The sequence below is a fragment of the Zootoca vivipara genome, chromosome 15, assembly GCF_963506605.1.
Source record: "Zootoca vivipara chromosome 15, rZooViv1.1, whole genome shotgun sequence".
NCBI classification, from domain to species: domain Eukaryota; kingdom Metazoa; phylum Chordata; class Lepidosauria; order Squamata; family Lacertidae; genus Zootoca; species Zootoca vivipara.
Window position 1 is genome coordinate 5,097,757 of NC_083290.1, and position 25,669 is coordinate 5,123,425.

At 42.5% G+C, this 25,669-nt stretch overlaps 1 protein-coding gene across 5 annotated transcripts in view; it reads right to left on the reverse strand.

Annotated features, from left to right (window-relative positions):
* Nucleotides 1-25,669, reverse strand: part of TBX4 (T-box transcription factor 4) — a 73,767-nt gene that overhangs the window by 20,031 nt on the left and 28,067 nt on the right. For 4 of the 5 annotated variants that reach the window (XM_035139416.2, XM_035139413.2, XM_035139412.2 and 1 more), the window contains exons 2-5: nt 25,106-25,264; nt 21,293-21,387; nt 11,010-11,129; nt 7,716-7,863 (exon numbers count right to left, since the gene is read on the reverse strand). In XM_035139416.2, the coding sequence (XP_034995307.1) occupies nt 7,716-7,863; nt 11,010-11,129; nt 21,293-21,387; nt 25,106-25,261 (519 nt within the window). In that variant the 5' untranslated portion in view covers nt 25,262-25,264. The remainder of the gene's footprint in view (nt 1-7,715; nt 7,864-11,009; nt 11,130-21,292; nt 21,388-25,105; nt 25,265-25,669) is intronic. The other variant, XM_060283098.1, reaches the window with a different exon arrangement.

Genomic DNA, 25,669 nt, shown 5'->3' on the forward strand with positions numbered 1-25,669 from the left:
TTTCAGCAAGTGAAGTGCACACCATTTGGTTATTAGAAACTGTCAGGTTGAGTATAAGTTTGCCTCATGACAGGCACTCAGAAGCCTGTGCAGAATGAATGTTCAGATTTTTTCCTGCAGATTCCACAGTGATTCTGGGCTCATCCATATTTCCATTTGCCCCATTATTTCTAGTCCAATAAGATATTCCTTTGTCTCGCCGCTTTCTCTGGGGAAACCTGCTGTTTACTGCTGAATTGGAACGAACGTCAACTGAGTTTACTGTGGGTCGATGTTCGTTGGATTCAGCAGTGAACTGTGGGTTTTCCCGGGGGAAGTGGCAGGGCGAAAGAAAAACCTCTCAAACTCATGCCTAGAAATCATGGGGCAAACGGAAATGTGGATGAGCTTTATTTAAGGATTTATAAGCTGCTTCCCAACAAATGCTTCTGAAATATGCTATAAGCTGCCCAGAGTGGCTGGGAAAACCCAGCCAGGTGGGCTACCTATAAATAATAAAATTAGTAGTAGTAATAATAGTAGTAGTAAGAATATCAACAACACAACATATTTTGAGCACATTTGCAAACTGGAAAAGCAACCGTGGGTGCTGCTACACACAAGCCACAACCAAGCACACACTCCCACCCTAGTCACTTATTTCAAGCCTAATTTCAGTCATGGGGAGAGACAAGGGAGGGGGCTGTGCCAGGTTGCTGGCCCCTGGACTAAGTTCCTGTTCCAATTATAAGGCCCTTAGTGGGCAAAAGTGACTCTTGGAACTCTTCATTTGTAAGAAAAAGCTTGAATCATATATACTATCAATGAAACGAACTCAATTCAAATTCCACTGGTGATGCTAGTGCTAAGTAACACCCATCAAAGGGCCTTGCATTACTTGGGATGTAGTGCCAAACAGCATTTTTATTCTTTCTTTCTTTCCCACCCATCACCCTAGGGTCCCGATGCAATCCTTCAGACTGTAGTATTTTAGAGAGCAAATTGTTCCAGCGTTCCCCCAGATTAACATTTGCACCTGGAAAGTTAGCAAGTCATGAAAGTTTGGTTAAAACCCTGATATACAGCTTTCCATCTGCAGGGAGGTAGAGATTTGTTTTTGTTAAGCACATGAACCCTAAAATGGGCATTCCCTCGACAGCAGTTTTACATGATCAGAAAACATCGAATTAGGAGTTATTCCAATACATGAGAATTAGCCCTTGACTCTAAACCAGGCACCCCCAAACTGCGGCCCTCCAGATGTTTTGGCCTACAACTCCCATGATCCCTAGCTAACAGGACCAGTGGTCGGGGAAGATGGGAATTGTAGCCCAAAACATCTGGAGGGCCGAAGTTTGGGGATGCCTGCCCTAAACATTTGTCCATTTTCTCTTTTTTAAGGCACTTTTTTGTTACTTGAGCTCCTTCTACAAACTAAAGCAGTTTAAAGTTAACCGTTAACTTCAAAATGTACTGCCACTTATAAAACACCTTCACCCCCTCCCTCCCCGCAACGTATCCCCTCTCCAAACATATATTTAGCTAATATCGATCTATATATATTTTTCAGGGTTATATATCAGTTCAGCTCCCTAGCACTAGATATGTACCTTTGGGAACACTGTCTTGCTTACATTTATAGCACCATATGGACTACTAACTTGATAAGGCAGGATAGAAGGCAGGATAGAAGAAAGGCAGGATAGAAGTCCATATAGTAATTGTTTTGTTTTCTAAAAGCATTGCTTTGGATTTCTTAAGAATGATAAATGTTTTTGAATTTGAAAGAGATGTGGCTTTATATGGGTAGGTCTGACTGATTCTTAAGTTAACGTTAAAGATTCATAATGTTTGATCAGGCCACTCTGCTCTGTCTACAGTGGTACCTTGGTTTACAAACACAATTGGTTCTGGAAGTCTGTACTTAACCTGAAGCGTACTTAACCTGAAGCAAACTTTCCCATTGAAAGTAATGGAAAGTGGATTAATCCGTTCCAGATGGTCCGTGGAGTACTTAAACTGAAGCGTACTTAACCTGAAGTGAACTTTCCCATTGAAAGTAATGGAAAGTGGATTAATCTGTTCCAGACGGGTCCGCGGAGTACTCAACCTGAAGAGTACTTAACCCGAGGTATGAGTGTAATTGGTTCCGGAAGTCCGTACTTAACCTGAAGCGTACTTAACCTGAAGTGAACTTTCCCATTGAAAGTAATGGAAAGTGGATTGATCCGTTCCAGACAGGTCCGCAGAGTACTTAAACTGAAAATACTCAAACCGAGGCGTACTTAAACCGAGGTATGACTGTAATGTGAACTTTCTCTGAAATCAATGCATAATACGTTGACCCGTGAGCAAATAAATAAATAAATTGGGAACTGTTTTAAGAGAGTTCCCTGGTTCTCCAAAGGAGATCAGGTGACACACACTGCAAAAGTTGCCATGACAATCACCCATTTAATACAAAACAACAGACAGTGGTGTGCCAGCCCCACAATTTTAATAGCTTCTCCCAAGGAATCATATAACTGAAGTATAATCCCTCTTGAACATGCTCTCTGTCTTTTACTTTCTTTTCAAACATTTGGTCTAATGAGTCAACTGAATTACTCCATTTCCTCATTTTGAGCACTGGAAGGAAATACGAGCTGTACATTTTGTTTTATATTTATCAAGTACATCAACTGGGAGAAGAACTGCTTCTTTGTAGACAGATAAATATGGGGCCCAGAAGCCAACTGTTCCAATTTTGACCAAATGCCCAAGGGATGGGGAAAAGCACCATCATACCTTGGATCAAGAATCTTCCTTTCCAGAGAGCAAAATGTTCTTGCTGGCTTGTTAATCAGTCACTGAAACTTGTTGTTTAGTCGTGTCCGACTCTTCGTGACCCCATGGACCAGAGCTATTTTGCTTTAAAGGAATTGTCACTGTGATGAAAGGTATGGTCCACAAAAGCTTATGCCATAATAAATAAGTTGCCACAAAGTTCTTTGTCATTTTCCTGAAAACAGTGTATTGCCCACTAGCTAGCTGTGAGACTTAACTAAAGAAAACAATAATCTGGCATACATCACCAGCCTCCTGCACGCTTTCCTCTACCCCAGATCAGTTCCTTCCCTTGCATGCTGCTTTTAAAGATTTCCTCTTCCTGTGGATAAATTTGACCATGCAGTGACTCACTTCCTGTGTGACACGACTCCAAGCCATAGCTGTCAAGCCTCCCTTTTTTTGCAGGAAACTCCCTTATTCCAGCGCCGTTTCCTGCTGCTATCCTGGATTGTTAGATATACCAGACTGTCCCCGGGACAGGTGAGGCTGCTGCTGATCCCTTATTTTCAAATCCAAAAGTTGACAGCTATGCTCCAAGCCCACTCTCCTTCTTGCCTTGCTTCCTGGCTCTGCCACATTTTGGTAAGAGCTGTAGCATGCATACTATACTTTGCATGCTGAAGGTCCTTGATTCAATCCCTGGTATCTTCAGATAGGCCTGGGAATGCCCCCATCTGAAACCCTAGAGAACTGATTACCGACCAATGTAGACAATACTGAACTAGATGAACAGATTGGCTGGACTAAGGCAGCTTTCTATGTTCCTTCAGCTCCACTATTGTTGCTGTCTCTTCCTTTTTGCCTAAACTGATCCAATTTCATTCCTGGAATTGACATTGGCTTGGTTTCTCCACTAGGGATACTTTGCATTCCCTCTAATTAAGCACCTTGGCTTGGACTCTTGCTTTTATAAGATGCCTGCTAGCATTGCCTCATTCCCCAAAGACCTTGATTCTGCAAGGAGGCACTGAGTCACTCCAAAGCATGACAGCAGTTGATATTGGGGGTTCCTCCTTTCTCTGTGGAATGGACACACCCAGAGACAGGGCATTAGATATCCTGCAGTTCGACACAGGGGGAATGAGTTCCTAAATTGTGGTCTGCAAACCAACAGCGGTCCACGAGCTACGTTCACATGATCTGCAGCGTGTGTGAATTTGTAGCTGAAGACAGGAGATGGCATATCCATCATACTAAACATTCAGATTGAAACATTTTTTGTATCTTTGTTGCTTCTTTTGTTTCTTGTGTTTTATTGCAATGAAATTTGAATTCTATGGAAATCAGATTGTAATAGAATATACAGGTATAACAACTATTTTTATATGTAGTATTTTATTGTGTGACAATTTGAATTTCATTGATTTCAAATTGTAACACAGTACAATAAAATACAACATAAAAAATAAAAGCAGCAATAAAGATACAAGTAAAAATCATAAAGCACAGTGCATTAGAGTTGTTACAAGAAGTGGAAAAATCAATATGTGATCTGCCTGGAAGGGGGGGTCAGAACTGCTAACAGGGCATTGGGCTGGTGTTGGGGTCTACTTCAGATTTTTACTAGAACTCCAAAGCCCACCATCTAGAAACCCTTGCCAATCTACTGCGAATGATGCAACAATTTACTAGCTGATAGGAATTTACCTTCTGCCAGCCCTCAACAAGTTTGTGCCCATCCCCCTGCAGGTTATTATCTGGCCCACTTGCTTGAGTGATCTAGAAATTCATTGCTCCAGAAGTGCTTTACGAACTGCAGCTGGCCTCTCCAGGATTGTGCTGGTTGGCAAGTCCTGCCTTTTGATTGGCCAAGGCATCTCCCAACCTCTCTGCTCTATACATCTACAGTTTCCTGACATTGGAATTCATTTCATGAATGAGTACCCCTATGAAAACATATCACACTTCTGATAGATGACATCATTAATGCCCTCCCCGGCCTACTGCATGTACAAACTTATTCTGCACATTTTGAAGACATTATATTCATAGATGGGTCTTTCTTGACGGGCAATGTATGTGAAATAGTATTAACTGAATTTCCCTTCCAATGGCATTGTGAAGGATCGAGTATCATTTTCCAGCAGTAGTTGGATCCACAGCAGCTTAAATAAATCTGACATTATTAATGAATACATTTTGGTTGTGTCAGCATTTTTGACTTGTGTATGTTTCGAAAAGGCTTCCCCTTTTTCCCCTTCCAAAGAAAGAAAAGAAGAGAATCATTCGAAGCCCAAATATCTGTCAAAATAGTTAAGCTTGTTATATCCCTAGCCACCCTCAGGACACACACATAAATCAGGTTTTTTTGTCAGGCTGATTATCTCCACGCATGTAAAGATTTTGAAATACATAAATTAATGTCTTACCCCAAGAGGAGGGATTTTGCTTTTAAGTAGATGTGGCTTAAGAGGATGTCTAACATTTAGAGGCTGATAAATGCCTCTTCAACCATCTGCCACTGAAGAGTGTTGGCTTCTCCTACTGTAGTGCTTTTTCTTTTCCTTTTTTAAGGCACACGCAAAAATTGTTTTAGCTTCTTGAGAATCTCAGTTATTCCAAGAAAAAGACCAAGGTCAGCATGAATAAAGCCTACGAGGTGTTCACATCAGATGGAAAAAACCACACTCTTCTCATCAAGGGGAGGCATAATGAAGTCATCCGCAGATTAACGGAGCATTCCAAACTCCCAATCTGCCATGCTGGGACAGGTGGAGGGAGGGGGCAGAAGTCTCTCTCCACCCGGCAACAGAGAGAAGCTCCACCATCAGAAAAGAAGCACCTCAGTCTGCCCAAATGGCAAAATATTACCAGTGGTAATAATTGTGTTCTGCTGCAGTCACAAATAATAATAAAATAATTGTCCAATGGCACATTAGAGACCAACTAAGTTTGTTCTGGGTATAAGCCTTCATGCGCATGCACACTTCTTCAGATACCTGCTGCAGTTTCTTTTCTGCCAAAAACTACTTTATTCGTTTCAGTTTTGAAATTACGTAACTTTCATAATTTATGTGATTAATGACATAAATTATGTTGTTGTTATATTATTCCAGCCCATTAATTTCAATGAAAATGAAACACAATGTAAACGGGGATGGGCAGGTGTAATCATGTATCACTTGCAGGCTGAAAGCAACAGAAGCAATGAATACCAATCGTATTCGCTGAATTGATTTCTGTTCTAGGCATGGGACAAATTAAGCAAGCATCAGCATGGAGAGTGTCTCACCCAAGAATCCTCCAAAACCTGGCCCTGGCTATAATGCATTTTAACAAAGGTTTGCCAGACTAGTATAATATGGCTTATTCATGTATGTATCATGTACAAAGCACAGCTTTAAACACATTCCTTCTCTAAGGAGGAATGGCAGCTACGGTATGTTGGAAACTGTTCATGCATGCAAATTTGATTCTATTATTTATTAGACTTATGAGTTGCCCTTCCTCCAGAAGGTGCTCAATGTGATGTACAGCAAAGATAAAACAATAAAATATAACCATAAAGACACATAATTGCCCACTGCTGTTAGGTATTAGACAACACAGTATCAAACCGTATAGAGTTGGATAGACAGAAACAAACAAGGAGGACAGACATCACTCCAGGGGGAGGGCATTCCATAGCCAGTTTGTCTACTGGCATTGGAGGAGGCAGCTCTGCAGCTACTTGGACCCTCAGCCACTCAGAGCTTTAAAAACCATGTTTGACTTGTGAATTTTCAAGGGGAAAGCTACAGGTAAGATCACTCCATCGCAGACCTTTTTGTCAATAAGGCAAGAGTCAGAGCAGTTTGCAAAATGCAACTCTGAATCAGTTGTGCTTGAGTGGAAAATGGGAATGCCTGTGTCCAAAACTTTATATCCCACACAACAAAATACCAGGAAGCTCAAGCCATCCAGGTTCCAATGCCAACAAAAAAAATGTCCTGTTTGGTTATGGCCAAAATGAACATTCACATTGAACCAACATAAACAGTGGTATATTAGCAGCCCAGGTAATAATAGGTAAAGAGGAAGGAAGAAAATAACTCTTAAAAATGTAAATATAGGGAAAGCAATTAAGTTAGTAGCCTGCTGCTAAGAATTGCATAGGCCCCTTTATACTCTTATGCTCCCATATGCACTTTAACACTACAGTTAGATGTACCCTTTGCATTGACATACCAGTAAGTAAGCAACGTATTGGCCCACTGCTGCGCCATGGAGAAGGTTCTACACTTATAAAAACCACCAGTCACATCCTTTTCCAGTCTCAGCACATGAAGATTTTCCAAATAAAAAATACCCTATAGATTTTGTGTAAATCTTCTGAACACCGGGGGGGGGGGAGTGATTGACTTACACCATAAGTTCTGAACACACTACCAAGTTTTATGCAAATATGAATGGATAAACAGACAACACAATGTCAGCAACCAATGAAAAATGTTGAAATACTTAAGAAAGAGTATCTGATGCTCACATATGGCCATGCTTGAATCCCCTGCTGCCGGAAGTCAAAGACAACACTCACAAAAAAATGTCTGGCACGAATATCAAAACTAGAAGGCTATGCAGATTCTGGGTGCCAGTGACAAGAGTGCATAGAGTTACGCTGGAAGCTCAACCTGGAGTTAGAGATTCTGCACAAGGACCATTGGCATGAGTGTGACCTGCAGCTGGCTGGGGTTGATAGGAGTTGTAGTCCTAAAACATCAAAGGGTCTTGAGGCACCTTGAAAACTAACCAGTTTATTATGGCATAAGAACTGGACTCCAGTCCATACAAAATTCATGCAAAAATGAATTTGTTAATCTTCATGGTTCCAAAACACCCTTTGCTATTTTTGCTACAACATGCTTCCCAGATGGAATCTTTTGACAGCCTAAACATCATCGGTAATAATATATAGTCATTTCTCTTACATGTCCAAAGGGATCCAGGTGGTTGTTGGTGAGCTTTAGCTTCTGAAATGACACCAGCTGGCGCATCCAGTGGGCTCCCGTGGCAGGTGAATCTGGGTGGACATACAATCGCCCAGGCATCGCAGGCTCAGCCTTACCTGCCACCATCCTGTGAGGGCAGCAAACGCAGAAAGGTTAGTTTTATGGTGTTCATTTGTATATTTAATTCAGTACGATATGTTTTGCCCAACGTCTCCAGCCATTCAAGGACAGCTACAAAATCACAACCATAAAAGGTTTCTAAATGAGTGAAGAAGAACCGAGCAGAAATCTGATGGATTATGAAGTAAATACAGCAGATAAAAGACCAAAAAAAAACACACTTTGTTTTTCAACTACCAATCACCAGTCACGAAATGAGAGTCTTATATTTTTACTGTGTGCTTTATTTTTAGAGAGAGCAACATCAACAAATTTAACCTAAAGATTTTTAAACAGCCTTGGGGGTAGTACGAAAAGGTCTCTGCTCTTTACTTCCATAGTTCACCCAACTAATACTCTGAACTGGATTTCTTTACTTTAAATTTAAAGGTAAAGGTAAAGGGGCCCCTGACCATCAGGTCCAATCGTGTCCGACTCTGCGGTTGCGGCACTCATCTCGCTCTATAGGCCGACGGAGCCAGTGTTTGTCCGCAGACAGCTGGTCATGTGGCCAGCATGACAAAGTTGCTTCTGCCGAACCAGAGCAGCGCACGGAAACGCTGTTTACCTTCCCGCCAGAGCGGTCCCTATTTATCTACTTGCACTTTGATGTGCTTTCGAACTGCTAGGTGGGCAGGAGCTGGGACCGAGCAAAGGGAGCTCACCCCATTGCAGGGATTCGAACCACCAACCTTCTGATCAGCAAGCCCTGGACTCTGTGGTTTAACCCACAGTGCCACCTGGGTCCCACTTTAAATTTACCACCCTTCAAATAAGTTTGCAGACACACACATACACGGTGGTATTCAACAAAGTTTTTCTCAGACATATTGAAATTAATGGACCCAATTTAGATATGTTCATTAATTTAAATGAGTCTACCCTGAGTGAAACTTCGTTGAATACCCCCCCCCCCCAGTGCTTTTTGATAGCTTGACAAGCTTTGCATACAAGGTGGGAGGTGGAATTGTGTTTTTCCATTTTTACTTCACGACTTCCGAAGCTCTGCTTTGGCACTGGAAATTATAGTCCAGAGCTGGACCACAGATTAAGCCCCGAGCACGTTCGCCTTTCCTTCTGCCATCTCTTAAGCTTCCTTAGTACTGTTGATCTGGTCCAGTGAAACAGATTGTACTCCCACAATTCATTTAGGGAGCAAGAATTCCAGCTTAGTTGAAAACCCAGGTCGCTACAAAAGACTTTCCCTCCCTTTCTGTGCCCTAGTTTTCTCACTAAACCAACAAGATGAGCATTCACTCATCTTGTCTGCATGCAAACAACCCCAGGTTCAATCCCTGGCATTTTGAGGTACGGTTGAGGAAGTACCTCCTACCCAAAATGCCTGAAGAGCTACTGTAAGCCAGTGTAGGCAATAATGAGGCAGACTGACCAATGGTCTAATGCAGTATAAGACAGTTTCCTATGTTGCTATTTAAATCAGCCCTTAATTCAGAACCTTGACAAATGAGATCTTTATTTTTAGAGGAAGCACCTGCTTTGCATACAGAAGGGCCTGGGTTCAATCCACAGTCTCTAGGTAGAATTGGGAAAAACTATTCACTGTCCTAGCAGCTGCCATCCACAGTTCACAGTAAGAAGCAATGGCTACAAACACAGACACAGACACACCTTGGGTCATAAGAAGTATTCAGTGGGCACCTTCCCAATACTAAGGAGACTGTGGAAGGAGAATGCGGGTTAAGAATTAAACACTCAAAGCTCCCACAATTAAGAGATGTAGCCTGGAGATATACATCTCATGCACACACCCCTCACCTTCCTTCATATCCTCTCCCAAAACTTTTTGGTGACATCCTTGACTTAACGCCTTAATCCTTGTCCCAAATTGTAACCCCAGCTGAAACAAAAACTGTCACTCCCATTTCCTCCCATTTGTCATTTTGCTCTTCCATCTGTTGTTTTTCCTCACTGTCAACACTGAGATTGTAAGGATTTCAAGGGCAGGGAGCTTGGGTCACACCCACACCAATACATTTAAAGCACAGGGCTTTCCTCCAAAGAATCCCCAAAGAGCTGCAATTCCCAGCACCCTTAGCAAACCTACGGTTCCCAGGATTCTTTTGGTAAAGGAAATGTGCTTTAAATTGTATGTTGTAGACTTAACTTTTTTTTAACCTTTGAAAGTGCAAAATCCTAAGTACACCAATGAATAATAGTGAATAGCATCTACTTGATTATTATAAACATTTTTGCACAAGGCCACTTTGCAGCAACCAAGTCTGCGAGCCTCAAGAATAAGCAGCTACCGTTGTTTACAAGTTGTTCACAGTATATGGGATATCTGAAGCAGCTTCCCAATCAGTGTTATTGAACTGAAAGCCGTCATTGTTTACACAGGTAGGGCATCCCTGAGCATTTAAACCAGACACCCCCAAACTTCAGCCCTTCAGATGTTTTCAACTACAATTCCCATCTTCCCTGACCACTGGTCCTGTTAGCTAGAGATCATGGGAATTGTAGGCCAAAAGATCTGGACGGCTGCAGTTTGGGGATTCCTGATTTAAACCAACACACTTTTGCTTGCTCCACTTAAAAAACATTTATTTAGAAAAAAATATACCGGTAAATGCCGCTATTTCATTTTAAAAAATCAAAACAGTTTACAGCAAACCTTTATAAAACCAAACAATAAAAGCCATATAAAAAGTTAAAATCAGACATTTATTAACAACTATGGGAAGAGATAGTCTTAATTGCTTGCATAGGCATGGTTTTCAGTGGGTGTGTAAAGTTTGGCACAGAACAACAGATAATGCATTAATGGTGTCCAGAATACAGCCACAATGCTCAAATTCAAAGTATAAGGAGCAGTGTTTTGATGTTTCCAATACTTGCTCCATATACGTATAGGGGAAGTCTGCCTCAAACCTGCCCCCATCTGCAAAACCAAGTAGAGGCTGGCAGGTTACAAGTTCCCAAAAATGAGAGTGTGGAGGTGCTTTGGGATAAAGAGGTAAGTAAAGATTGCTTTGCCAAAGACATTTCCTGCTCTTCCCGTTGCAAGCTACACCACCAAAACTGAACTACAATCCGGATGAGGCCGCAACTCTAGATCTGCTGGGGTGATTTTAATTGTGTCATTTCAACACGTACCATTTGTTGTCGCAGAATTTGTACCGGTGGTCGTCTGCAGGAACAATATCAATCAACAAGATGTACTTGGTCTTGGGGTTCATCCCAGTGACTTTCACTTTGTAACTTGGAAACATCCTCCTTACAGAAAGGACACAAAGCAAACAAACAAAAATAAACATTAGGACAGAAGGCAGGGGCCAAATTGAGAAGCAAACAAGCATACCCTATAAGCCTACTCCAGGCAGTACTGAGGAATACATACATATTTTCAATGTGTGTGTGTATGTGTGAATCATAATCCCTAGATTCCCAGTTTTAACACACACACACACACACACACACACACACACACACACACACACCCAAAAAGTCAGTTTATACCATTTGTAGAACCTGAAATACAAGGCAAAATGCACAGGCAGTATTCTTTTCATTTTGCCTATGTGAGAAACTAGCCTGCTCCCCACACTCCTTCAGTGTTTCATTTTTTTCACCCAACAAGAAAATTCCCTGCAAACCAGTCCAAGAGAATTTGTTCACAATCAATCAACTGACTGGTTTATGTTGCTGTTTGGTACAGGACAGCAAGATGACACCTGGTTAATGTGCACAGAGTACCTACAGATAGCCAAGCTATTTTGGCACCTGAGACAAGAGAATTTTCTCTGGGAGTAAAATAATAATAAATAACAATAATAAAGTGAGCCACTAACAGTTTGCTGCCATCTTATGAAACCCCCAAGTCATTAGCCTGAGGCAGCCATTCCACTCTGCCTAGTGGCAGTACACCGGCCCTGGTTATATAAAAGCTGGGTAGCTACTGTTATTACATAGTGCTTTGCAGTCATATATATCTCTTCAATAACTTCCCATGAAGCACTCTAGGAGCATTTTGAAAACATTTCTATGTGAGATTCAGAGACTTGCGGAAATGTGGTGTTATCAAATACACCTTTCTCTCCCCCACCCCACCCAGTGCTCTCTAAACCAGAAACTGGTTGACAGAAACAGTGTCAAATTCTCCCTCAACATATCCCTTTTCCCTCAGTTCTCCACCTAAGAAAAATAAAACATTTCCCTCAGCTTCTTCTCAAATTCCTCCTCAAAAAAGATGGCAGTGGGGCTACCTGTGTCACAACACCATTGGGCTTGATAATCTTATCCTCCTCATAAATAGAGATTTGTATTAGTAAATGAACAAGAGAGAAAGACAAGTCCCGGTGACAGAAGAACAGTCTCTGTCTGTCTGTGGGGGGAACGATGCTTGTCGTCGTAGCAGCCATTTTGTAACCGCTTGGGCAAAAATCCACAAAATGGGTTCCTTTTAGAAGACCTTTGAATCAGCTCTTTCTAACACCCTTGCATAAATTCCAGGTGTTTACCATGTAATTAGTTTGAGCTCAAAAGGGGGCGGTTTACCAAAAAATCCCAGCCATCTTTGATTTCTGTTCATAAACTGTGCCCTTCTCTTAACCTTGGAACACAGGTAAGCACCTGTATAAATAGCTACAGTAGCATATTTCAGTTTGCAAATACAGTATACACTTTTTAGAGGGAGATGAGAGAAACGCTACAGAAAGAATCTAATTTTAAAGTCAATGTTTATTTTATTTTTGTTTTGTTTTAGATTATACCCAAAAATGAACAGGGGTTAAAAAGGAAAAAAAAACAGTTGGGTATTTAGAAGTTTGTTCAGTATAATTTTAAACACAGCACTGGAAGATTCTACTAGGATATTATTTATGAGCCCGACTTCTAAAGGGCTCTTTTTTGTCTTTTGCCTACCGAACATTTTCCAAACTGTAGCACATCCAAGCTGCTAAAGGAGCAGAGATCTGATATACTGTAAATGTTAAGTGCTTTTTAATGGCATTTAAAATTAAGCTTTAGCATATGGAATTCATATAGAGTAGACAAGTCAGAGTTTATAATGTTCTTTAGAATAGCCCTCTAAAATAAATAGAGTGCAGTGAAGCCCCTACCGTAATATATACAGCCGAAATTCTTTGAAAGGATAACAAATTAGAACTCGCATCTGATCTTAGGTGTTGCTTAAGTTGCAACCTACTCTGTAACTGCCTTTGGTAGCATTTGGCTTCACAAATCAAGCTGGGTCAACGAGCCACTGGATCTTGCCAATTTTCAGCACCCTTTTCCAGGAAAAAGCCCTGGGTATGAAGTTTTGCTGTTGTTGTTTTTAAAAAAGGAAAATTTCTGGCTGTGCATTGACATTTCATCATGATTATTAGCTGTTGCATTTTTGGTGTCTGCAAGCACCATGCCAGCAACTTGTCAGTTAAATTTTCTTAATGAAAATGTATTTCTCAACCTCTTGGCAACTGCTGGGGGTTTTCAATCAAAAGCTTGGGCAATACAGTGTGTGTGTGTGTGTGTGTGTGTGTGTGTGTGTGTGTGTGTTTTATATATATTTGTTTGTGAAGAGACACTATGGATCAAAAGCCCTGCCTATCCCACCTCCCCGGTAGGTTGTAGCAATGTAGTCATCGAAATTGGATAGAAACTGAATTTGTGAGATGTTTCTCTTTTTTGATTGAAACATACAAAGGAAAGCACAGGCGGAATGAAATAACTGGGCAACTATCCGACCCAATTGTGGTTGGCAGCATCCAAAACTTACACACCCAGGCCAAACCGGTGTCTCTCCTTTGAAGCAGCGGACTATAATAATAGAAGTCATTCTCCAGTTTTCTCAGCTAGCAAGTCATGTGGTTAACTGGCTTCTTGGATGGCACAGAGACAGTGAATAGAAAAGGCAGGGGGCAGCTCTACATACCCTCCAACATTTCCCCAATGAAAATAGGGATGTCCCATCCCATAATCATAATTTTATTATTTATACCCCACACATCTTACTGGGTTGCCCCAACCACTCTGGGCAGCTTCCAACATATATAAAAACATAAAAAGCATTTTTTTAAAAAAAACACTTCCCTATACAGAATTGCTTTCAGACAGCTCAGGGATCAGATAACTCCATACCCTCCAACATTTCTCCAACGAAAATAGGGACATACAGTACTAAAGGAAAGTGGGACATTCCAGAATCAAATCAGAAACTGGGACAGCTTCTCTAAATCAGGGATGTCCCTGGGAAATAGGGACACTTGCAGGGTCTGGCTCTACCTTTAGGCAAATTATGCTGGAGGGAGGGCTAGCAACACCCCAGCCCCCGGGCCCATTCCCATATTTCCTGAACAGGGATAAAGAGGCTTGTTGGTTGCTGGGCTGGATAGGCCTGCCTTGTTTTGGTCTGGCTGCTTTCTCCCAATGTGCCACAGAGCCTGGGATATTGGGAAAGGCCCTGGAGACAGAGTGGCAGCCAACTCAGGATCCCACAGCCTGGCAGGCATCACATGTGCATGTCCACCCCATTGCTACACTGACACAGTGCATGCTGGGACTGCTGATGCTCCATGGCAGCATTTGTTTGAGAGTGAAGTGAGCAGGTGTCAGGCAAAGTAGTGAGCGGGTAGCAGCAAGGAATTAAAAGGAATTATACCAGCTGGATGTAGAGCACCAGCCTTGGCTGCAGACTCAATTCCATGGCATCTCCAGGTAGGGCTGGGAGAGAGACTCCCTTCCTGAAATCCTGGAGAGCTGTTGCCAGTCAGTGGTAGACAAAACTGACCTAATGGACCAATTCTCTGACTTGCTATATGGCAGCTTCCTGGGTCACTGGTATTTTTATATTCTAGTACTACTTCTATCGGGTAACTGGGGGGATGTTGTCCTGTTATCAGCATTTGTTTTGGTTCAGGAAGTGTGGATATGGTAAAGGTAAAGGGACCCCTGACAGTTAAGTCCAGTCGCGGTTGACTCTGGGGTTGCGGCGCTCATCTTGCTTTACTGGCTGAGGGAGCCAGCGTTTGTCCACAGACAGCTTCTGGGTCATGTGGTCAGGATGACTAAGCTGCAGTTTCACATTAAAAGAGGGATCAAACAAATTTCTCCCCCCGTTCCATACAAACCACACTTTGGCCAAAGGAAGGGAAAAGCAGATTGAGCTCACTCAGCAATAACTGGCAAGTTTTGTGGTAGTTGCTCCCTCCCAGGTTGACACCACAACTTAAATCTTTCACCCTAGCTTATGAGCGGGGGGGACCGAACACCTCCAAAAGTTTGCAGGTGAGTTTTCAGTCAAACTATAGCACTGGCAGCCCCAGCCCCCCAAAAAATCTATATAGATATCTCTCTATATCAGAAACTACACATCTGGGCTTCATGGAGCTAGACTATGTTGAGATGCACTTCTTCCTTTATTAGTTGGGGAAGGTGACAGGTGTTACACACCAACCCCATGAAATGTCAGCAGAGAGGAACTGTCACATCCAAAGCTTTCCAGCTGGCCTTGACATTCTAAAGAAGGGATACAGAAAAACCCACCACCCCACTAACTATGTTCTCTTCCATCGGTATACAGAGAAATGGGAGTTTTGTAAACAGAGGAAACAAATAGATTACCAAGTCAAATTATTGACTTACTTTCTACAGGTATGTTGATTTGCTCAGTGGGGAACCCCTGTGAGCTGCAAAGTATTCTGGATAAATTCTAGGGCAGGAGAAGGGCTGACTGGTCTTACATGGCCTTTGTTTGGAGGGTGGGCGTTTCACATGAAAACATTATACTAGAAATGGGTAATAAGGGCAATGTTCCTCAGAAAAAATGGTGGCCACCTTCCAATATCTGAAGGGCTGTCTCATAGCCACCAGCATAGATGGCTTTAAAAGAAGATTTGACGAAATTAATGGAGGAGAGGGCTATTGATGTCTACTAGATATGATGACTATGCTCTGCCTCCATAGCTAATCCAGCAGTCTTTTCTTATTTTCTTAAGGCTGTGATGGGTTGATGGGAGATGGCATCTAGCAACATCTGGAGAGCTGCAGATTCTCCACCCCTGAAACATCAAATAGAGGACTATCTATTCTGCTTTGGAAGAAAAGGCTGAATCCATGCCACACAACTACTGCTCTTCAAATAGCTCCCAATAAGCCTATTGCATGATGTAGATCAACCACCCCCAACTTGGCACCTCATAGATGTTCTTGGACTACAGCTCCCATCATCCCTGACTGTTGGCCATGCTGGCTGCTGGGAGTTGTAGTCTAACAGCATCTGGAGGGCACATAGCTGTCAACCCTCCCCTTTTTTTGCATGAAACTCCCTTATTCCAAGCCACAGCTGTCAACCTTCCCCTTTTTTGCTGGAAATTCCCTTATTACAGCGGTGTTTCCTGCTGCTATCCTGGATTGTTAGATATACCGTAGACTGTCCCCAGGACAGGTGAGGCTGCTGACCCCTTATTTTCAAATCCGAAAGTTGACAGCTATGGGAGGGCGCTGGTTTGGAGAAGGCTGCTCTAGATGTTTCTGGACTGTCCTCCTATGCAATCAGATCACGTTGTCAGCCCTGTGTAGAACATGGCACTGCTGGTGGCCAAGTACAAAGAAAATTAAGAAAAAGGCCAGGGCTAAAATAGCTAAGCGATGAAGTGAGAGTGACTTATTAGGTCTGATAATGAAGTGATCCCTCCTCAGTTCAGTTTGTCCTGGGCACATTTGGATAGTCACAAATGGCTTTTAAATTAACTGTTAGAGGAGAAACCACTTAGGGGATTTGTATTTATTTAAAAATCAACTTCTTTTTCTTTTTCTTTTAATTCTTTCTAGCAGTCCCACAGTTCCTGGCTGTGTTTGGCGGTTATTGACATAAAGCCAAAAAGTCCATCCAGAGATTGATCAGCCTTTGAATCACAGAGTTTATCTGGTAGGGGAGGTAGGAATGTGTTTTAGACTTTTTGGCTAGAGATTTCTGGCTTGTTTTGGACAACATCCCCAACCAGTGAGTCAGCAGCAGTGCCAATGACGGAAGTGGCAGAATCCCTCATCCCAACCGACAGACATATACTTGTATTGGCAGAAAGAGCACCAGCGACTTAGAAAGCAGGTGTGCTTGTATGTGCTTAATACTGTTCTCCAGATCTAGCACCAATGGTGAAATCGTAGAATTGTAGAGTTGGAAGAGACCCTACCAGTCACCAAACCAATCCCCTGCAAAACAGGAATCGTAACTAAATAATTCTCATTGCAACATGTCTTTTCGGAGGGGGGACGTGGCTGAATGAATAACTTTTCCAATGCTTTAAATGCAAGGAAGATGCACACTCCCATGTTGTAAGGGGGAGCCTACAAACTTAAACAAAAAGAAGCTGCTTCAAATTGCAGAAGAGGAAAAATAGAAGTTTTGAAAGGATACAAGAGTGTGTCACTATTTATTTCATCCATCAAATAACTGGAGAGGATATGGATTCAAAATCTAGCATTTTGTTGGCAACATGACTTCTTGAAAATTTTATTGGAGAGGGAGAGGGGTAGACAGATGAAGAGACAGAGCCATTTCACCTTATTACACCAAGACCAAAGTCCTATATTCACCAGATAAGTAATGTGTGAACTTCTTAAGCTGTTACCTATAATTCTATAATTGCGGGACATCAGTACTGAGGGCACAATTCAACATTCTCCCATTTGCATTGAAACAAAAAAACAAACTATCAAGTTTCTAGTCCTTACAGCTGGGCTGGAAATAGTATGGACAAAATCGATGCAATCCAGTGGGGCAAGGCTTTCGGTGTCTCTTTGTCCTGCAATCCCAATTCCCCACCTTGCAGAAGAAGCAAAGCCTCAGCAACGTTGTCTAAAAATTGCTGTAATTTGCATTCTACAAGCTTTCCTTGGTGGAAAATTTAGGTTGCCTCCTTTTTTTTAATATCCCCACTCCCTTTAAAAGCACAGATTGTACTAAGCCTTTAGTGTATGAGACAAAGAGTCAGCAGAGGCCTTTTGGAAGAAGAAAAAGAGGCAGATGACCCTACAGAAAATACTTTAGAAAAGATCAAAGCACTTCCCACTAAGGTCCCGTTTTCCCAGGGCATCAAAACCGTCCCATCCCCAATTCCTCTTATCAACCACGCCACTCTCTGCCATGACGTTCTATATACAAAGTGAGGGCCGTCCTCTTTGAAGTGCTGGATTAGCCTGGGCCAGATCCTTACTCCAGAATAACAAACAAGGCAAGTTCAGCAGGAGTTCTCCTTGCTAGTTCATTTTTCAGCCCCAAATCCACTTTTCACCAAACACAGGAAACCCTGAACCTGTGGCCTTGCGGACAGATCGAAGAGATTTATCTGGTGGCAGTGCCATGGAGGTTATGTGGAAAGGGGGGAGTTTTTATATTTGGGTACATGTTTTTATAACAACTCATCTAATTCTTCTTTTAATATTTAGAACATTCTCTCACACATCCCACTGGAAGGACAGTTAACAATCGCATGAGAGATTTAAACAAAGATTTCATTTCCATTACCATAGGAGGGAAACAGAGTTTGGTCGCTTTACAGGCTGGTTTTAGACTCTCCCAGTGCACCACCCACACCTCAAAAATTGACAAAAAACCCCAAAATAAAAACCCATAATAGAGCTAAAATTAGATTCCCATTTTATTCAAATGTAAATCTTGAAAAGGGCCCTATAAATATCACAGAAGTGGGATTGCGGTTAACGACCCTGCTCTGTTTCATAACCACTTTAATTGCTCCCATAAAAGACAGAACCAGTGTTCTCCTAAGGGCCAAGGGATGGTCTCTTAAAATCAATAAGCATTAAAGGATGTTGTTCAGAGAGGACCCAGCCATCGAGGGTAAGTAGTCCCACCAGCTTCAGCCCACCAACAGAGCAGGGGGTGTGGAACAGAAACACTGCACTGCAGCAGAGAACAGCCTCCATCACACATAGCATTTTGATTTATTTTTGCATGCCATTCCTGACTTGCAAAAATCTTGCTCCTGCAATTGTGAGCCTCACCACTCCAAGCATAATAATCTGTGAGCAAGCAAATTCTGGGATGGGCTCACTACTTAGCAGTAGAGCACCTACTTCCCATGCAAAGGCTCCTAAAATTCATTCCATGCCATCGGCATCTCCTGTTTTTTTAAAAGGAGGAGCAGCAACACAGTAACTACCTTATACTGAGCCAGACTATTGGTCCATTTTTCTCTGTTTTGTCTTTATGAACCTGCCGGGGATTGAACCCAGGACTTCCTTCTGCATGCAAAGCAGATGCTCGACAGCCAGGCTGCAGCCCTTTCCCTAGCAGGAGCAGTGGCGGACCTATGTTTTTGAAGCCCTGAAGCTTGAAATGTTGTGGGGGGCCATTGGCAACCAGCAATGAGGTCTGGATAACCCGTTACCTTATTCACATCCAGCTTCGTTAACAGAGAGCTGCTCTGCAATGTCATTTTCTGGAGACAATATGTAGAAATAATTTAAACACTCTTCAGCAGAACAGTCAGTTTGCTTGTGATGCTCCGCCTTTGCAACACCTGCGCCACTGTCTCTCAAACTTAAGGATTGTCTAAAGAGATACCACCATAAATTAATGATTTGAGTCGTGGAACTCAAATTGCATCTACTGGACCCAATTCTTTTAAGCAATGTGGATGAATATTGATTTCAGGGGCCCTCTGGGATTCGGGGCCCTGAATAGCCTTGCCATGTCCGATGATTCTCAGGGAAGGAAGGGCAAAACCACTCAGAAAGGTGTTTTAAATGCAAGTTCATTGTTTAACTTTGATAAGATCAGCACAAGAGAAATTGCCAGCAAATTCTGCTGAATGGAGTTTGCATCTAATGCATAATTTCCAATTACAGTAACTCTTTTTTTTAAAGAAGAAGAAGAAGAAGAAGAAGAAGAAGAAAGAAGAAGAAGAAGAAGAAGAAGAAGAAGAAGAAGAAGAAGAAGAAGAAGAAGAAGAAGAAGAAGAAGAAGAAGAAGATATTCTGCATGCCAAAATAAAGTCATAATAAAACTCTGGAACTGGAAAAACACACAGATTTATGCACTGCGATGTTCAAAGCCTTGTATACTTCTACACACCATATTTTATCCACAAAGGAGTCAACCCATTTTATGCAAAGTTCAGGGAACTTGGTTAACATAAACTTCTTTTTGTTTAATCTTTTGATGATTCCCCTTATAATATGAAATAATCGCTCTAAGTTTCCCCGCCCCACCTTCTGTAACAAAAACAGTCCAACGTTGAAAAGATAGCGAGTGCATTTTAAAGATGTTTCCACTTTATAAATCACAGGCTCTTGGCAACAACGCCGTGCCCATTTGCAGCATGGAGGTTGCTCTGCTTTTTCAACATCCCCCCACAGATCAGGCCTACAAGGGAGTAATGAACCTAGTAAGTAGACGCTAGCAATAAATTGTTGGTAATTTATAGGGCTGGCCTCATTCTAATGCATTCAAAGGGGAGGGAAAGAATAACGTTTCCAAAGCCGATTGTAGCTGCTGGAACACAAGTCCTCCCTTGCATCACACCCCCAATCTTTAAAAAATCAACCACGATCACTTGTCTTTTCCACGTTATCAGTTCACCAAACAAGTTGGAGAAGAGAGGTAGGGGAGGGCAACCACCATGCTCATAAGCCCTGATTATAAGCCCTGGACACTCCTTGGTGTTATTTGAACAAGTAAAATCAAACAAGGAGTGTCCATAGTGAATAATAATAATAATAATAATAATAATAATAATAATAATAATAATAAATTTATACTCTGCCCATCTGGCTGGGTTTCCCCAGCCACTCTGGGCAGCTTACAACAGATATTAAAATATAATAATCTATTAAACATTAAAAGCTTCCCTAAACAGGGCTGCCTTCAGATGTCTATATAGATAATCAAGGCTTGTGACCACCAGGGGCAAGAATTAGGATACTATTATATTTGGTACCAAGTTAATATATTGCCCCTGGTTGCATGGATATTGGGAGAATCCTGATGAAAATGGAAACAGGAGTGAAAATTGTCAATGTTCACTTATACGTCCCATGTCTGGAATGGAAATGAATCCAGTGAATAGGGTTGATGCAGAAATAGCAATGGATTTTCAACCCACTATAGCCCCAGACCACCAAACCACTGCCTCTCCCCCACAAGTTATCTGGGCTTTCTCCAGTGATTAGTCATACTCAGTCAACCCATTGAGATTAATGAACCCAAGTTAGGTCAGGTTCACTCATTTCAATTGATCTATTCTGAGCAGGACTAACATTGAATCGAATCCTCTATCCGCAATTATAGTGGAGAATTTCAAAGAGGTCATTGGTGCAAGGATCCAGAGCTCAACTAAACAGAACACAGACAGACAGACACAAGGGCACACACACATTTAAAAGCAACATTTAAAAATGACAGGATTTTAGAAACCTACCTTCCAGCTTTAGTAATGATCATTTCTGTGCCAGCTTCATGAAATTTCTTCCATAGTTCTTTCTCATGCAGGTACACCTTGATGTTCTCAATGGTCTTCAACAAGTCAATCAAACAAAAGAAGAAGAAGTGAGAAAGCCACACAAACGTAAACTGAGAAATGTCAAAACAAAACACAGCTACTGAGGAAAGTCAGTTAGGCCAGACCAAGCAATAAAAAGAAACAAAATTGGAACTTGTTGTGAACTAAAGGCCAGGCTACCTGGCTGACTGCTCTGGAATTACTCCCAAATCATGCAGGCTCAGCTGTTCCTTGAGTCTAGCAAAGCCCTGTGGAGGAGCCACACATCAGCTGATCAGTGATGCCTGCAAAGCCCTTTAGGCTGAGCCAGGTCTTAACCCGCCCCACACCTGGTTCCTATATGTAGGGTTGGTGGGTGTGGCTTCGCTGAAATAGCCAAATGGGGAGGCCTAGGAGGACCTAATTACACCCGCAGACCAGAGGTTCCCCACCCCTGAGGTAGAGGGTGCGGGGCTGTGCATAGAAACGCCAGCTCGACACATGCAGTCCCACCCACTCCACCCCTGACCTTTCTGCTCATGGGACAGTTTGAAGTGGCAGTGGGGGGGGGTTAAGTGCATCAACTCAATGCGAGAAGCGCTCTGGTGTGAAGACAGAGGCTGGAGGATAGGTTTGCACACCTGGCCCCACAGTCATCATCGTAAGTTCACAGCAAATGTCCTTGTGTCACATCAAGATGTGACCATCAGACTTTTTCAACCACTGCAAGCTCATGGCAATGAGATGATCCCACAGCACCTCATCCATCCCAGTCCACTGCTTCTACAAGCTCCCCTATGTCTATAATTTCGCCTGCCATCAGTGCCATTTTAAGCACTGCATACAGAAGTTCCCTGGTTCGGTTCCTATCGCCCCGTTTTCATTTATTGTTATTTATTTACTTTAAGCATCAGGTAGCAGCTGATGGAACAGACTTCTGAATGAGAAACCCTGGAGAGCTTCTTCCAATCAGGGTAGACAAAACTGAGTTAGATGGACAAAATAGTCTGGCCTGGGGTAAAGGAGGTGTCTATGGTCCTTTCTAATAATTTTTTAAAAAATTCACACCCTTAAGAATTTCTCTTGGAATTAAAAGCAAGTGCCTGTACAGTTTACACATGTGTACTGAAAAGTCCAACTACATTAAGTGACGCTTAAGTTACCTTTTCAGGTAGGTAGGAAAGAGGTTGTGAGGATAGAGGCTCAACCTATAGAGTCTATAGCTCACTAACCAGATCTAATCAGCTGACTAGATGGACCAAAGACCAAAAGAAGCCTCTTGTTGGTTGACTTCACTGAAATCTGCATTTCCCTCCATTTAATGGCTGGTGACTTGTATTTTACTTTAAGATCAATTTTCTTAGACTTTTCATGATCTGCTGGTAATTTGTCTTTGCTTTTCCTCCCCCTGCCTCCCCAAATAATCAGCTATCAATCATCAGAGCAAACGAGTTAAAACTGAGCTTCAGGGCTTGAGGCATAATTGTTATTACTTAAATGCATGTTGAATTTATAACACAACTGGTTTAGGTTTTTTTAAATATAATTTCAGGAGCAAATGCAGGCTCCCTCTCAGTTTCACCTCTCAGCTTTATTATTATACGACTGGTTATAATTCTGATACAGGAAAGTTGTCAACACTTTATAAAAACACACTTACTAAACAGATTTAGCCAATCAGGAGCCAGGGTGGATTTGCAAGGAAATTTACAATCTTTCTCCCCCTTTTGGCAGAAAGGTACACAATTACATTTAATTATTGCATAAAAATGGCAGGATCTATAACTCTTTTTAAAAGAAAAAACCAAAAAAATTGATTACAATAAATAATTTGGCACATAATACTACTGTGTGGTCAGAACTGCTTTTTTCTTGCAAGGTTAGCAAACAAACCATATGGTTAAAACCAAACAAAAACAGGGAAGATGGCACAGGTTTTTAAGCCAGGGTTCCCCCCCTCCCCGCCAAAAAAAGTGAATTAAAAATACTTCATTCTTGTAAACACTGGGAGCCATTGCAGTGAGTTAAGTGTGTCAAACCTGGAGGGGTGAAGGGGGACCTGTGTTCAAAATCCCTCTCAGCCATGCAGCATACTTGGGGACCTTGTCCCCATATATCTCAGACTATAACCTGACTACAGTGGTACCTCTGGTTATGAACTTAATTCGTTCCAGAGGTCCATTCTTAGGCTGCAAGCGTTCTTCTCCCGACGCACGTTTTCACTAATGGGGCCTCCGGCGCATGATTTCCGTTCGCATCCTGGGGCAAACTTTGCAACCAGGAGCAGCTACTTGCGGGTTAGCGGAGTTCGTAACCAGAAGCATTCGTAACCAGAGGTACCACTGTATTAGGGTTGTTGTGATGATAAAATGAATGGGGGATAATGGTGTATGGCAGTGTCAGCTCCTTGGAGGAAAGGTGGGACATAAACACAATAAATAAATAAAAATATTATGAACGCTAAGAATTGTCCATAGAGGGGATTTTAATACCCAGTGTTTCTGTCCAGGTCTCTGTTATGGGTGTGCCTTCTCATTCAAAAGATCTAAGCCCAGAACATGCAGAGAAGCAACAGGCAGCCTCCTCTGAGGACAAAGTGTTCTGCCACATCTCTACACTGGGAGTGATGGAGTGATCCACACCCAACGAAACGAAACGGCCTGCCACCAACAGAGGCTCACTGGAGGAAAGAAGCAAGCACAAAGCCATCACTTGTGTAGAGAACCAACATGTAACCATCTCTGAAGGAGAACCATTCTTTGGAGCCTCTGCAAAGGAACGACCCAATGAGCTAATCACACTTGAAACAGACACCGAGGAATTCCTTACCTCCAACAGAGGCTGAGCAGAAGCACCCAGAGCATTAAATTAAGCAGAGATACGACAGGGCAGCCTCCTCCGTTGGGAAGGCGATTTTGGTGCACAGGAGACTTTAATAACTACGTTTGTGTTCCGGGACGACTGCTTTAAGCAGACAAAACCAAATCAGGAGCTTATTATATCAGGGAAGGGTGTCAAGCATGATCTTTAAGAGCATAAGAGCCCTGCTGGATCAGGCCAAAGGCCTGTCTAGTCCAACACTTTTCTTCTCACAGTGCCCAGCCACATGCCCATGAGAAGCCTGCAGACAGGACCTGGGTGCCACAGCACTCTTTCCCTTCCTGTGTTTTCCAGCAACGGGTATTCAGAGGCATATTTCCTCCCAACCACGGAAGGAGAATACAGACACATTGGCTAGTAGCCACTGATAGCTTTATCCTCCGAGAATTAGTCTAATATTCTTTTGAAGCCATACAAGTTGGTGGCTATAATTTCCTCCTATGGGAGAGTTCCATAGTTTAATTGCGCCCGGTGTAAAGTACTCTCCTTTTGCCTGTCCTGAATCTGTCAGAAATCATTGTGTGGCTCTGAATTCTAGTACAGTGGTACTTTGGTTGTCGAACGTAATCTGTTCCGGGAGTCCGTTCAACTCCTGGAACCGTTCGAAAACCAAGGCGCACCTTCCGATGGGCTGCAAGAGCTTCCTGCACTCAATTGTAAGCAGTTGAAGCCGTGTCGGACGTCCGGCTTCCAAAAAACATTCGCAAACCAGAACACATACTTCCAGGTTTGTGGCGTTCGGACCGATTTGTTCGGGAGCCAAGCCATTCGACAACCAAGGTACCAGTGTATTATGAGAGGAGGGGGGAAACCTCTCTCTATCCACTTTCTCCAAACCATGCCTAACCAGACTCATTTAAACATGCTGCATACCTGCTCTGGATCTGGACCCTGGGGACTGTTCAGAGGTGTACTGCTGACTCCCGCTACACCCAGAACAGGGGAACCTGTTGTGGTTTCAGAATGGCCAGGGGCCTGGGGCGCAGCAAATCCATCCTCCGACTCAGACAAACTTTTCTCCTGGAGCATTTCCTAAAAAAGAGAGAGAGAAGCAAACAAGGGTTTTTTAGTCAGTTGGGTAATTTCCTCTCAAATTCCACAAGTGAATAGTCCATATAGCTCCAAAGATTTGTTCCCTACAGTCAGGATGGGGAATCTCCATTTGTGGAACTTGAATGAAATACCTCCCCCACTTAGGCTCATAATTAGAAGGAGAAAACAGAACAATTTCCCCATAAAAACAGTTCAGTTAATTCCAAGCCCAGTTTTGAGCCAGATCAGACCCTGTTGTATCTCCTGAATGTCATCAGGAGCACAACTGAGTCTCAACTGCCCACATTCTCCCACCTTGTTGCTGTAACTCCACCAGCAGCAGAGGAAGGAAAGTCTCCCACTCCTCCTGGCACCTGGCTGCTGCAGCTGCAAACCACATGCAAA